The sequence below is a fragment of the Gilbertella persicaria genome, assembly GCF_025201335.1.
Source record: "Gilbertella persicaria strain CBS 190.32 chromosome Unknown B0P05scaffold_2, whole genome shotgun sequence".
Lineage (NCBI taxonomy): Eukaryota > Fungi > Mucoromycota > Mucoromycetes > Mucorales > Choanephoraceae > Gilbertella > Gilbertella persicaria.
This window is the reverse complement of record NW_026251963.1, coordinates 715,662-728,739: the sequence shown is the minus strand read 5'-3', so window position 1 is coordinate 728,739 and position 13,078 is coordinate 715,662. Positions and strand designations below refer to the sequence as shown.

The 13,078-nt window shown below is 37.7% G+C and overlaps 6 protein-coding genes across 6 annotated transcripts; 2 read left to right on the top strand and 4 right to left on the bottom strand.

Moving 5' to 3' along the window:
- Positions 1–438: 438 nt before the first annotated feature.
- On the bottom strand, positions 439–1,937 carry B0P05DRAFT_523384 (inorganic pyrophosphatase). Its single transcript, XM_051576080.1, has 8 exons — positions 1,915–1,937; positions 1,640–1,857; positions 1,363–1,593; positions 1,102–1,315; positions 917–1,044; positions 766–863; positions 639–711; positions 439–599 (listed from the first exon to the last, which is right to left on the bottom strand). The coding sequence occupies exons 3-8, from the start codon at positions 1,582–1,584 to the stop codon at positions 522–524; spliced, it is 813 nt and encodes a 270-aa protein (XP_051439526.1). The 5' UTR covers positions 1,585–1,593; positions 1,640–1,857; positions 1,915–1,937; the 3' UTR covers positions 439–521.
- A 2,725-nt stretch (positions 1,938–4,662) lies between these two features.
- B0P05DRAFT_523366 (40S ribosomal protein S6-B) lies at positions 4,663–5,363 on the top strand (the record flags this gene model as incomplete). The annotated part of the gene is made up of 2 exons (XM_051576079.1): positions 4,663–5,048; positions 5,081–5,363. The coding sequence occupies exons 1-2, from the start codon at positions 4,678–4,680 to the stop codon at positions 5,361–5,363; spliced, it is 654 nt and encodes a 217-aa protein (XP_051439525.1). The 5' UTR covers positions 4,663–4,677.
- Positions 5,364–5,441: 78 nt separating this feature from the next.
- Positions 5,442–6,521, top strand: B0P05DRAFT_523364 (uncharacterized protein; the record flags this gene model as incomplete). Its single annotated transcript, XM_051576078.1, has 2 exons — positions 5,442–6,312; positions 6,369–6,521. Coding segments are annotated over exons 1-2 (901 nt in total), but the record flags the coding sequence as incomplete, so codon positions are not given.
- On the bottom strand, positions 6,522–7,856 carry B0P05DRAFT_523363 (DnaJ domain-containing protein). Its single transcript, XM_051576077.1, has 4 exons — positions 7,789–7,856; positions 7,457–7,698; positions 7,351–7,411; positions 6,522–7,290 (listed from the first exon to the last, which is right to left on the bottom strand). The coding sequence occupies exons 1-4, from the start codon at positions 7,817–7,819 to the stop codon at positions 6,533–6,535; spliced, it is 1,092 nt and encodes a 363-aa protein (XP_051439523.1). The 5' UTR covers positions 7,820–7,856; the 3' UTR covers positions 6,522–6,532.
- A 221-nt stretch (positions 7,857–8,077) lies between these two features.
- B0P05DRAFT_523360 (rRNA 2'-O-methyltransferase fibrillarin) lies at positions 8,078–8,803 on the bottom strand (the record flags this gene model as incomplete). The annotated part of the gene is made up of 1 exon (XM_051576076.1): positions 8,078–8,803. A coding segment is annotated over one exon (726 nt), but the record flags the coding sequence as incomplete, so codon positions are not given.
- Positions 8,804–9,858: 1,055 nt separating this feature from the next.
- On the bottom strand, positions 9,859–11,924 carry B0P05DRAFT_576900 (trehalase; the record flags this gene model as incomplete). The annotated part of the gene is made up of 4 exons (XM_051581743.1): positions 9,859–11,046; positions 11,222–11,264; positions 11,356–11,696; positions 11,742–11,924. The coding sequence occupies 4 exons, from the start codon at positions 11,922–11,924 to the stop codon at positions 9,859–9,861; spliced, it is 1,755 nt and encodes a 584-aa protein (XP_051439521.1).
- Between the last annotated feature and the right edge of the window lie 1,154 nt (positions 11,925–13,078).

Sequence of the window (13,078 nt, the reverse complement as noted above, 5' to 3'; positions counted from 1 at the left end):
CCAGGCGCTTATTTTTCGATCTACGAAATTCAGGCAGCTCTTGATTGGTTGTTTTACGGTTTAATGCAATTGTTTATGAGCACATGAAAAAAAATTCTAATCTGTTGATCTAATCGAACAAGCATGTTGAATATTATTTTTAAGTTTGACTTTCAGTCTCACACTTAAGCCATAGCGTTAGAATAGTATATGTGTTAACTTGGCACTGGTTCACACAAAGAATGTCAATATCGAATGACCCAGGAAATATGGAAAGAGCAGTGACCCAAAGGAAGGTTACAAAGATCAATTATTCTATTCTCAGAAAGAAGACCTTATATTCCAACTCCAATTGATTTATGTTTATCATTGAAATAGCAATAGCTTTTTAATTCAAAAGAGAGCTTGTGCTGCTCAATAATTCTTCTCAAAAAGAAATATGTTCTAAACAGAATACAACCTCAAATTAAAATGCCGTACTACTAGACTAAAGGGACACATAAAAATTAATACATTTTGTGTTGCCATAGATTTATTGTATCTTAAAGCTTCGATTTTATATAATACCATTTGTCATCTCTTTCTACAACTTTGACCTTACGCTTGTACTTGTTTGAATGCTATAATTGTTATTTTATGAATGGCTCGCATACACTTACCTTTTCCATTTTGCCTTCCTTGTATGACTCTTTGTTCACATTGTATGGTGAGGCTTGAATGGTTACATTAGCCCTAAAATATATTTGTTTTTTAGGAGTCTTGTTCGTGTAACCTTTAACTACTTACACACTAATATCATGAGTATCGGCCTTGCAAGGTATTTTGCCGTCTATAAGGCGTTGCCAAGCTTCGTGCGTTTCCTTTACAACTGCTTCTGCATAAGCCTATATTACAGTGTAAATATGAATTACACACACATGTGCGTACTTTAATGTACCTTATTTTTGCATTGCCCGTCAAATGCAAATTTATTAGCTGCTTTACCATCAGGAATTTTGTAGATCTTGAACCACTGGCGCGTGGCTTGAATAAGCTCAGGAAAATGCTTCTCCACATCTTCTATATCTACAGTATACCATATGAATAAGCGATAGAAAAAAAAAGATATGCAATACTACAAACCATGCACTTTATCAGCCATGGGGTCTTTGATATCAATACCAATCAATTTCCAATCTGTTTCGCCTTCATCTAACAAGGCTATCACACCTAAAATTTTGACCTGTTTAACTTGTCCTCGATAGCCAATTTCTTCACCAATTTCACAAATATCAATAGGGTCATTATCACCTTTAGCGCCTGTATCGGGCGTAATAACTGTAGGATCTTCCCATGTCTTTTGATTGCGTTATTACTCGTGAACCTATATTTTCTTTTGGTTACCTGTGGCAAAGCGCCATAATTCCAAATGTATCCCTTAAAAGGGAAGCAGTTGCGTACAAATCTGACTTTTCCTTTTTTGACATCTTGTTTAATAGGATTGTATTTTTCGCCTGTGGCAATTTCAAACTTGGCATTAGACCAACGAGGGATTTCGACAATCATATTCACAATCTTTTTCTCAGCATCAGCATAAAGAGGGATATCATGGAATGGGGATATCATTTTACCGTCCTTTTCTAAACAGATTATGATACTGTATTGGCATGAAATAACATACCGAAATAAATACGATGATCTGGTGTATATTTCTTCCCAATAATAGATAGCTCGTATGTAGACATAAATAACGCGGTTCAAAGGAAGAAGAAGAGAAAAAGAAAAAAAAAGTGAAAAATAAGTGATGTGTATTTTTTTTAATAAGCAAGAATTGAAAATTCAACCGAGTGGGGCATCTTTTGTGTTGACACAAAGTTTGCTTCATTTACCCCGCATATTCTTTAATCCATTTTGTTTGTGTTATCTTTTCTTTTTATCTTTATGCGAATTACTTACTTAAAATAGTTTCTGTTATATGGTTCAGCTATATAAAGAAAAACAAAAAGAGAAAGAAGAGATACCTGTCAAATGGTGGCCATATGGAAACTTTGAAAATGTTAAGATTTTAGCAGTCATAAAGTAAAAATGAATAAATACTTGCTTAGAGATGCTAAACTCTTGACTGATACACCGCTTCTTGTACAGAAGGCTGCCGTTTTCAAATTCAGTTAAATGCTGGAGTGACTGACGCTTGAGGAGAAAGTAGGAAGAGTTTCATGAAAGAACAAAGTGGTTATGCCTGAGATAGCAATGGCTAAAGCTAGATACCTTATCTCTTCCACTTGTAGCTTTGTCTTAGTTCTACTGATAGATTCTTGACTTCTTCCTGCAGGTTGGTAGCTTTTTTTAAGAGTTGCATTGTCTAGTAGACTGATTCAAAATCATTTGCCATGTTGGCTGCGGGGTATTTCTACGATGAGGCTGCTCTTTAAGAGTAGCTGTTATCTGTCTAGAATTATTCTCCTTGGTACCTATTATCCTTGCATACTTTAAGCCGAGCAAAATAGTTATGAGCAAAAATCAATTTCGAGCTACTTGAAGCTGAATTTGATTGTTTTGTACGACAAAGGTATTGTTGCAAAAAGAAGACATGGTTAGGAATACAGCAAGTTGAAAGTCAACAATGAAATCAGACATGAGAGAGATGAACATGTTCATTTTAGTGTTGAAGATATTCATCATCGTTTGACCTAAGTCTTGCCGCAAGATAGTATTTAATCACATAGTACAGACAGCATAGTTTTCTTCTCTTTGGGTATCATCCCTTTCTAATGCCTCCAAAAAATCATCAGTCTCCATAAATATACTAGCAGAAGGGGAAACAGCAATACTTTTGGGAATACCTGCTAAAGAAGACAAACTAACAATACTCCTAGAGCTTTGTACTGTTAAAGGAGAAAGAAATTCGGTAGGTGTGTCTGTTTGTGCTAATGTTAGGAATTGTTGATGAAATTCATCAATATGCCGGTCTAAATATTGGTTCCAAGCAGTAGAACCTGTGACTAAGCTACTGTCCTCTCTAAATCTAGAAGACGCTTCTCCTTTGTTCTAGTTAACGACTTCAATTTTTGCAAAAAAGAAAAAAAAAAACCTTTAGGAGGAGACCTTTTTGCTCTTTATCTTTCTTTGAAAGCAGCAGCATTAGGTGTTTTGCGGATCCAATTCAAGATATAATCCCTAGCAGCATTCTCAAATGCATAAATGAACTCTTGTTTGAATTGGTTTCTATATTTCCTATAACTAGCTTAGCTACGAACCGATGAGGCCTTAGAAGCAGGTATTGGTTTTTTAACTTGCTTGCCTGTGTAAGCAGAATACTGTGTTGCAAGTACTTACATAACGGGATACGTGAGCCTACTTTGCATATTCATCTATCAGTGTACTATTCAGCTTACTTTGAGCTTATCAATCTCTTTAAATGTATATAGAAAAAAGAGCAAAGAGTTAAACAAACAGATATAGACTCTTTTTATGCATCTTTTTTTTTTCCTCGCACCAAGATTCCCCCTGAAATTGATTTCCTTATTTAGATTTTTTAATATTTCATTGTCAAAATCTCCTCAGAAGATGTCTACCACTGTATGATAACAAAAGATGATAGTAGCCAAAACTTTGTGTTAAGACTTAGCTGCAACATAGTTTTCATAGTTTACTGCTATAAAACAAGATAACAGTTTCCTAAACCTAAGCAAGTCCAGAATATAAACACAATGGAGTATAGATAGTGACACAAGTATCCATGCATAAAACGTTGTATTATAGAATCCTTTATCAATAAGCCATAAAGAGTAGTTTTCATTAGAAACTACGCCTAAAAACACAAACAAGAGGGAAACTATGATGATAGCTTTAGTCAATAGATCTACAATTAGACAACCAACAGGTCTGTATACTTTTAGTGCTCTTGTTCTATAATTGCTCCCATCGAAAATAAATGAAAGTTAATATATCGTTCAATTTCCCTTTGCTTCGATCAATGCAAATGAATACATTATAACTACTTATAGCCTTATTTGTGCGTTCGTGTAGTATAAACCCACGCTTTATACACTTTATGTCAAAATGTCCTATGTCATAACTAGGTGCTTTGGTTAGGATTGCTAACACGTTTAAAGCTGTCCGTAGCTATAAGAATCTGAGTTTTAATCGCGGCAACCGCGTATAGACATCGGGCAAATATCTGTATGCATCTCACCTGCAACCTAGATAACCCTTCTCTTCCAGCGCCAACATGAAGGTAAATAACATGCCATAGGAGATCATATCAAACAAGGACGATGGATGAATAGCTATGAGGAGACTTTGAATGATGGATGGATGAATGAATGCAACAAAATAGACCGAATAGAATCAGATAGAACTCGAGATCATCGATAAAATGAATTCAAAAAGAAAAAAGAACAAAATGAGTAGACAGACAGCATCGACGCATTAAAAACAAACACAATAGCTAAATGACAACAGCTATACGCAATCGCAGGGACAATCACATAAAACATTTGATTCAACATCTCCGTTAGCTCGATTCCACGTTCTTTGTTTGACATGTTGCACATCAAGATACTAAACATTGGCTATAGTTGAACATCGCTAACCCAGCCACCGGCTGTCAAAAGTTGATTGAAATTGAAGACGAACGTCGTCTGTAAGTAGAGATCACAAACAAAGGCAATGACATTGACTAATACTGACAATAGCCGTGGCTTCTACGATAAGCGTATGGCCCAAGAAGTCTCTGGTGATTCTCTCGGTGACGAATTCAAGGGTTACGTCTTCCGTATCACTGGTGGTAACGACAAGCAAGGTTTCCCCATGAAGCAAGGTGTTCTCTTGCCTCACCGTGTCAAGCTCTTGATGTCTAAGGGTCACTCTTGTTACCGTCCTCGCCGTACCGGTGAACGCAAGAGAAAGTCCGTCCGTGGTTGTATTGTTGGTTCTGACCTCTCTGTCTTGTCTCTCGTTGTCGTCAAGCAAGGTGAACAAGACATTCCCGGTTTGACTGATGCTACCGTTCCTAAGCGTTTGGGTCCTAAGCGTGCTTCCAAGATCAGAAAGTTCTTTGTAAGTTTGTGTATATACACAATGAACATGTTATTCATATATCATCTCTATAGAACTTAAGCAAGGCAGATGATGTCCGCAAGTACGTTATTCGTCGTGAAGTTCAACCTAAGGCTGAAGGTAAGAAGGCTTACACCAAGGCCCCCAAGATCCAACGTCTTGTTACTCCTCTTACCCTTCAACGCAAGAGACACAGACAAGCTCTTAAGCGCAGAAGAGCCGAAGCTTCTCGTGAAGCTGAAGCCGAATACAAGCAATTGCTCGCCAAGCGTGTCAAGGAATCCAAGCAAGAAAAGATCGAACGTCGTCGTACTTCTTCTATGCAAAAGTCTGCTTCTGCTTAAACTTTTCTTAATAAATAACAAAATTCCATAGCAAACGGTCTTATTTAAGGGAGCATTTCATATTTATTTATTTAATTTAATTTAATCTTACGCGCTCTTTAAAGAAGCATCTCTCTCTTTTTTTGTGTGTGTGTGTTTCATCATGGTAGCAACAGACGATGGAGTTGCTAGTCAAGATGACTTGATTTATTCAGCACAACAACAACCTTATGATGATATTGATCCAGACTATGACAATGGACCTGATGCTATTCCTCAAGTACTTGACTTGGACTTGAGAGGAACTCACATCAGACTTGATAGAGACACACTTGTTAGTCTACCAGAAAGTTTATTGGTTGCCATGTTTCCTAATGGACTTGTGCTGGGCAGACGTGATCCTTCCAGTTATGATACTGAAGAAGAAGACTCAGATGATTTTGATTCAGAACAAGATGAAGAAAACAATGCGAATTTGACCACTTTTGTTGATTTCGATGCTGCTTGTCTCAAATACGTGTTACAGTTCTATCAACAAGCACAAGAAAAAAAAGAGACAGTGACAGACTCGTCTGTCTTTGCATCTACACCTGCTGCTCAGTACTATCCTTCCTTATTGGATAAACAGCCCATCATTGTTCTTCGAGAAGAACTTGAATACTATTGTGTCTGCAAAACAAAGAATCCCCAACAGATCAAATTGGCTTTTGGACAGTATTTGAAGCAATACGACCAAGTGTTCTCTGCATTACAAAAGAACATTGCCCGAGAAAATAACGTCGCAGAGCAGCATTTGATTGACATGTTATGTGATGCTGGATTCACAAGACAAGATAGTTGGGGTTATCGTGAATTGGAGCCCAACAAGACATGTATTAACAGCATGAGTCTTGTCTTATTGAAAACAACAGGTCCTAACAACCATATGGCAACAGCTCAGAAACTGCTATTGTTCTGGAGAAAACCAGCAGTAAGGGGTTCTTAACACAAAATTGAATAGGATCACACTCATTTTTGTTTTATTAGAGAAAATGCTGGTGGGATGGAAGTACAGTAGATATTGAAAGTGAATCCATTCGTTTATGGGCAAGACGTACTTGGACATTAGAACTCGCTTTGATTTAAAAATGCATAAAAATACCATATATATATATATATTTTACATTATAATTCATAATAAACGTATTTTATTAATTACCGAATCGTTTTAATTCTTCACAGTGTGCCAATTTCATATTCAATGCTTCTTGGTACTGCTTTTCATTGCGACCTACAAATCCAAATGCACCACGGGCATTGTTTAACTTGGCCTGTTGTTGTTTGCGTTCATGCAAACAGTTTTGTTGTAGGGAGCGAACCCAGTCCACTTCCACTTGTTGTTCTACCTTGGATAGCTTATAATGGTTCTGTAAATAAGGCTTGAATGCATTGGGTTCGACATAATAAGGCACTCGGTGACTGGATGTCATACGAGGTTGAGAATAAACAGATGTTGATTGGAATGAAAAAATAGGTGTCTCATCTGTCAAAAGACCAGCAAACAAAGTATAACCACACAAGACAATTAATGGCAAGATTTGAAGCAGAATAGACCATCCTGACCTCTGTTGTGCTTGGAAATGCCGTTGTTGCTGTTGATGAGCGGTGTTAAAAGTACGTGCACGGAAGCCAGGACCGACAAAAGTAGCACTACTGAAGCCCGGTGAACCACCAAAACTAAATCCTTGTCTATGCATATTGGCCATAGGCACACCACCACCAAAGAACATGTTGAATAGATCTTCAGGTGAGATCTCTTCACCAAATGGAGAAGCACCATAGCTTTGAGTACGGAATCCAGAGAATCCCGGGTGACCGCCAGCTCCACGTCGCTCAGGATCGCCACCTCCAGCGTCATGAATAGCTCGTTTTTGAGGATCTGATAATACTGTAAAAGCCTTTGAGATAACTAGATAAAAGAAAAGACAGGTTAATATAAGGATGGAATATGGTTATAGAATGATATTACGTTTAAAGGCTTCGTCAGCACCAGGCGTCTTGTTTTTATCAGGATGGAATTTAAGAGCAAGCTACAATAGAATAAGTTCTATGAATATGGTCCATATTTATTTTACCTTTCTATATGATTTTTTGATTTCTACTTCTGTACACTTTTTATCAAGCTTCAATACCTTGTAATAATCACTACCACAGGCTAAGATTTCTCTCACTTCTGCTGATTGTTGACCACTTGAAGCTTTTCCTGACCGAGGCTTTTCTTCACTTGTTGTTGAAGGCTTTTCTGTAGGTGTGGTAGGTGCACTAGTGTTTTCAGCAGCAGCTTTTTCTGCTTTTGCTAAAAAAGCTTCAGCTTCATCTGTAGAATAAAGTCGAAGTGATTTCTTTGCTAATCGAACAGCAGCTTCATAGTTTTTATTGCCAAACTGGTTCTTTGCTATAGAAAGACAACGAAGTGCTTCTTCTTTGTTTATTTCCATTATGTCTCGTTTGGTATATAAAGAAAGAAAAAAGAAAAGAACGAAAAAATCAGCTTCGGTGTTTTAATGATGCACAGGCACAGAATGCTTCACGAACTGAAAAAGAACAGCTTTTTTTTTGGTTTATTTACAAGTCTAAACACTTTTGATGAAGAATTATGAAAAAATGATGCGTGTGGGTTTTACGTGTGTGTGTGTGTGTGGTGTGTGGGTGAATAAGTAATAATAATGAATAGAGGATTAAGGTAATAAATGATCTTACTTGTGTCTAACATATTTACCAACAACGACAGCGTGATCTCTTTCATAAGGTTCAAGAGTAAGTTGTTCTTGAGGCTTGATTCTTTCTTCTTGGAGTTTCTTGACTTCACGGGCAAAGACAGTAGCAGCATCAACAGTAGAATCAATACAAGAAGCCTTGATAGAAATAACAATGTGACCTTCATTCTTGAGGAAGTAATGGGCGTTCAAAGCAATAATACGGGCTTGATCAGGTTGAGCAACATCAGCAAAGATCACATCGACTTCAGGAATCAACATACGGTACTTTTGAGGATGACGAGCATCTTCAATAATAGGCACAACATTTGTACGCTTCTTGGCCATGTTGATCAAATCACGACCGGGACGGTGAGAGAATTCAACACCGTAAACAGCACCTTCAGGACCAACAACATCAGCTACGTGAGAGACAGAGGTACCGGAGGCAGCACCCAAGTAAAGAACCTTTTTACCAGGAGCAACATGGATATGGTCAAGACCACCCAAGACAGCAGCAGCCAACTTGGATCTGAAGGGGTTCCAGACGCGGTATTCAATCTTGGTGTTATCAGGGCCATCTACAGAGATACGCTTTTCACCATAAACTGCTTCACCAGGTACCAAGTTCTTGGTAACTAAGAGATCTTCCTTACCACGGGCAACAAAGATACCAGCATGTCTGTGAGGTTCAATGATAACCTTGGCACCACCCTTAGCACCACCTCTGGCACCACCACGACCACCGCGAGCACCACCACGGGGAGCACCACGGCCACCTAATTGTATATGTTAGTAAAATGGAATCGACTAGTATTCCGATGAGATCTTACCACGAGCACCGCCACGACCTCCACCGAAGCCACCACGACCTCCACGATCACCACCGAAACCACCACGGCCTCCACCTCTGCCGCCACGACCTCCACCGAAGCCACCACGGCCTCCACCACGAGCAGCACCACCACCACGACCGCCTATTAAAACAAGTAAATTGTCTGTTAATTTATCATTGTATTTCATTACCACCACGGCCTCCACGACCACCACGAGATTCAAAAGCCATTTTTATAAAGAGTTACGAGTGAATAAGAATAATAGAAAAAGAAAAAAAAAAAGCTTTTCTGACAAGCTCCTCTTTGATCAAATTAGCTTGCCAGAAAAAAAAAATCGTTTCATACAAGCCTCCGGATCAGCAAAAAAAGATTAAAAGCAGTCCCTTATTTCGAGTCACATATGGGTGCCTTTTTCTGCAGAGACTATCTTGCATCGAAAGTATGTCTTTGGCCCAGAAATGCTGAAAAGAAGGAAACAAACATTCAGAAACAGCGATTTTTTAACTTGTAAGGTTATGATTCTGATACATAAAAAATTTCAATTTCTAGTCAAACGTAGTCTCCTTCTTACCTCCTGGGTTGCCGAATGGCATGCAATGAGACATTATTTATTTCAAGTAATTTGAAAGAGTTAAAGAATGGTATGCACTATAAACACATATTATACTGACCATTCTGAGCAAACATCAAATATGCTTGTCATTTTCTTAAAGCTGTAGATAGTATCTTCTTTCTTTATAGTCTGTTTTGTGAGTGCAATTGATTTTTCCTGTAGTTGCTTCTTATAAAACAAAGACAAGCTTTGAATATATTAGCTCTTTTTTTTCTGGACAAGAGATGACCATGTAAACACTGTCGATCATGTCTATTGTTACACAGCAGATCATCCTTTTAAAAACTCACAGCCAGATATTTAAAATGCATAAACAATACTAGTTTTTATTTTTAGAAAAAAATATCAACAGGATTGTTACAGTTAGGGGCTGTAAAATTTGACCAAGTATTTAATACCCATAAAGCAATACCATTTGTCCAGCCAAAACCTATTTGAGAAACGTATTCACCTTGGCTTCCAGAAAGACCCACTGTATTGACGTCGAATTTCTCAAACATGTGTCCTTCATCTGTAACTGACTTGTTTTGTTTCTCAAGGATACCAGGAATTGAACCACCTGTGTTAACCCATCCACAGAAAGCAGAGACGGCATAACGCTCGGCCAAAGTACGAGACAGCTTGCTGAATGATGTTCCTTGAGTTGTAGTAGCATTGTCACCCAAAAGCTTTTCAACATTAAGCATACCTTCCATGGCAACATAAGAAAGAGGCGGCCAACCATTAGGATAGTCCCATTGCATTGTTGTATTATAATACGAAGTGGTCAAGATACCACGATATTTGCGAAGTGCATTCTCGGTTTCATCATACAATTTACTCAAAACAGTCTTGTTTTTGGCGATTTGATCAGGTAAAGCACCTACCCACATTGGGAAAATGTTGGCAGGTGTATATTCAATATTCTGGGAGTGGCTGGTCAAATTGAAGTCATAGAAACTGTTGTCGTCTCCATTCCACATTAATTTGTACATGGCTTGCAAACGTTCTTTGGCTTGTTGAGCATAGTATCTAGCCTTCTTTTTTGTCTTTTTGTTTTGTTTCTTTTCGAACTGAGTGTACCATTCTGAGAGTTTTGTTTCTGCATGCCATAAAAGTGCATTGAGCTCAATAGGAATCACATTCGCAGTGTTGATCGTACGCAGCATTTCATAGTTTTCTTTTTGGTCAGGTTTAGGTGCCTTGTTTCTTGTCCAACGAGAAGAGTAATCCCAACCAGATTCAGCACCAGCAGCAATATCTCTATAAAGCTGAAGCTTCTCGGTTTCGGTAAAATTGGTCTGTGTGTTGACTGTATTGTAGTCCTCTACATAGGATTCTGGACGAGGAGATTCATTCTCGGTGATATAGCGGTTCAAGGCATACTTGACCTTATTGTTCTTAGGGTCTTGAATATGCACAGTGGTATTGGCGAGCCAGCCCTGATATTCTTTGTCCAAATAAGGTAATGCTTTCAACATGAAATCATCATCACCTGTTTTTTCATAGTAAGCTTGTATCATATGGGATAAAAATGGAGGCTGGGAACGATTAAGATAGTAGATACGAGCACCATTAGCTAAAGGAGGAGAGTATGGGGAGGGAGATGATGTGTAAGTTACGTATTTACGTCTCTGTTTTTTCCCACTTACGAATAAAACCGTACTTTTCCACAAAATCGAAAAAGTTTTCAATCATGTTTCTTGCTAATTCAACTTGGTCACTCAACAATAAGCCCTTAATAACAAAGAAAGAATCCCTGGTAGAACATGCTTAGTAAAAAAAATTGTTCTCAACATGACATTTTTTTTTTTTTTTTTTTTTTTTTTTTTTTTTTTTTTTTTTTTTACCAGTAGTAAAATTCACGAAATCGACCACCAGGGACCACAAAAGGACGGCTTACGGGTAAGGTGGATGTTACACAGTCTTCACATAAAGCAGAATAATCAAAAGCAAAAGTCAGATTGCCCCACGCTTGATTCAGGAGGCTTGCCCAACCGCGATAGTCAGGATCAGTCACATTATCAAGCCATTTAAGTTCAGGAATAGAGATGTTTTGAAGGAACTTGAGTTCTGTACCAGCAGTCAAGAAGTTCTCATTCAAGAATTGTTGAATTTGATCCTTTGTTGCATTGACACCACCGATTTTATCAAATGCTGCCAAAACTTCAAATTCAGATTTGCTTGTAGGCTACATAAAAGTAAGTATATATTTACAAAAAAGAGAAAGAGCTACCATATCGACAAAGGTTTTGGAGTCGGGAAAGATCCGAGCGAATTGGACAGTCTTGAGAAGAGGGCCTTCACAATAGATGGGGGAGTCACATGAATAGACGTTGTCGTTGCTTTGGATAGCATTTACAGAGACGAGAGCAATTTGTGCGAGTAAGGCACCACAAATGAAGCGAAGAGAAGGCATCTCTTTTTATGGCGATATATATATTGAAAGTGAAAAGACGAACGGAAATTTACTGATTTTTTTACAAGGTATAGTTTTAAAGTCTAACAGAATAAAAAAAAACCTTTTTCTTTACGAAATGTGTGAATTAAGAGAAAAAAGGGGAACTATGAAAACATAATGGTTTATATAGGCACAGGAGTCTGTAGTTTAACCGATTCGGAGAAACAGACGAATGATGTATACAAAAATAACTTACAAAGGAAGCTGTCGAGATAGAAAAGAGAAGGAAAACGCGGCGGGAGCATTTACGAAACAAGTAATGTGCATCACAAGACAACTTGTATTGTGGTGATCTAAATACGATAAAAAGTTTAGTAAAAAAAAAAGCGGGGTAATACTATGGGAAATCACGGGAAAATTAAAAGAAGAAAATATAGGAACCTGCATAATCGACTAGCATAAATCAATATGTATGAATATCAGATTTACAATTTGACGAAATCATGGCTGCAAGATTTCTTTGCTAAAAAAAATAAGCAACCATATTGAATGCGTTTACCATTGTCTAGGCAGCTGTTGTAGGAAAAAAATTTTTGAATTAGCTTACATTTTTTGGAAATTATAATGTTAAATTAAATTATTCACCTCATTCTTTGTGGAAGGAAACTCCCATTCTTGTCAAGTCAAGCCTATTTCAAGTATTAGTTTGTCCGTAAATACAGAATAGAAGTACCTTCTCATTTGAATTCATACCTTTCTTTCAGGTCGATGTGTCTGACGTATAAGAAGAGAGTACTATGAGTACTTTATGGATAACATAACTTGACCAAAGAATGGAGTCAATACAGGGACAGGGACATTTCTTCGACACCACTCATCTCTCAGGATAATAACAAATTTGGTTTAGGATCTTGACAGACGATAGTTGCATAACATCCAAAAGCCGACATTGTTTGACGTTTTATACACAAGGGGGAAACACTGGAAATAGAAGAAGCTCGGTGGCTAAAATCTTATTATAGTTGATCTAAAAGGTAAGTCTCGGTTTAAAAGACCAACTGGATACTTTTTTCCTAAAAATAAAAAGTGGTCCTGTGACATCTTTTCCAATGTAGAATGACGTTTAATATGTGAACAATTTTTTTTGAAGAGATGTATCCGACACTAATTTC

What these genes read in the sequence shown, in the direction of transcription:
- B0P05DRAFT_523384 (XM_051576080.1), bottom strand. Translation starts at nt 1,584, where the DNA reads ATGATATCCCCATTCCATGATATCCCTCTTTATGCTGATGCTGAGAAA. An exon ending in ATTATGGCGCTTTGCCACAG is followed by an intron (nt 1,316 to 1,362) that starts GTAACCAAAAGA and finishes CGCAATCAAAAG; the next exon opens with ACATGGGAAGATCCTACAGT. An exon ending in GATACTCATGATATTAGTGT is followed by an intron (nt 712 to 765) that starts GTAAGTAGTTAA and finishes AATATATTTTAG; the next exon opens with GGCTAATGTAACCATTCAAG.
- B0P05DRAFT_523363 (XM_051576077.1), bottom strand. Translation starts at nt 7,819, where the DNA reads ATGGAAATAAACAAAGAAGAAGCACTTCGTT. An exon ending in CAAAGAAGAAGCACTTCGTT is followed by an intron (nt 7,699 to 7,788) that starts GTCTTTCTATAG and finishes TTTATTCTACAG; the next exon opens with ATGAAGCTGAAGCTTTTTTA. An exon ending in TCAAAAAATCATATAGAAAG is followed by an intron (nt 7,412 to 7,456) that starts GTAAAATAAATA and finishes ATTCTATTGTAG; the next exon opens with CTTGCTCTTAAATTCCATCC.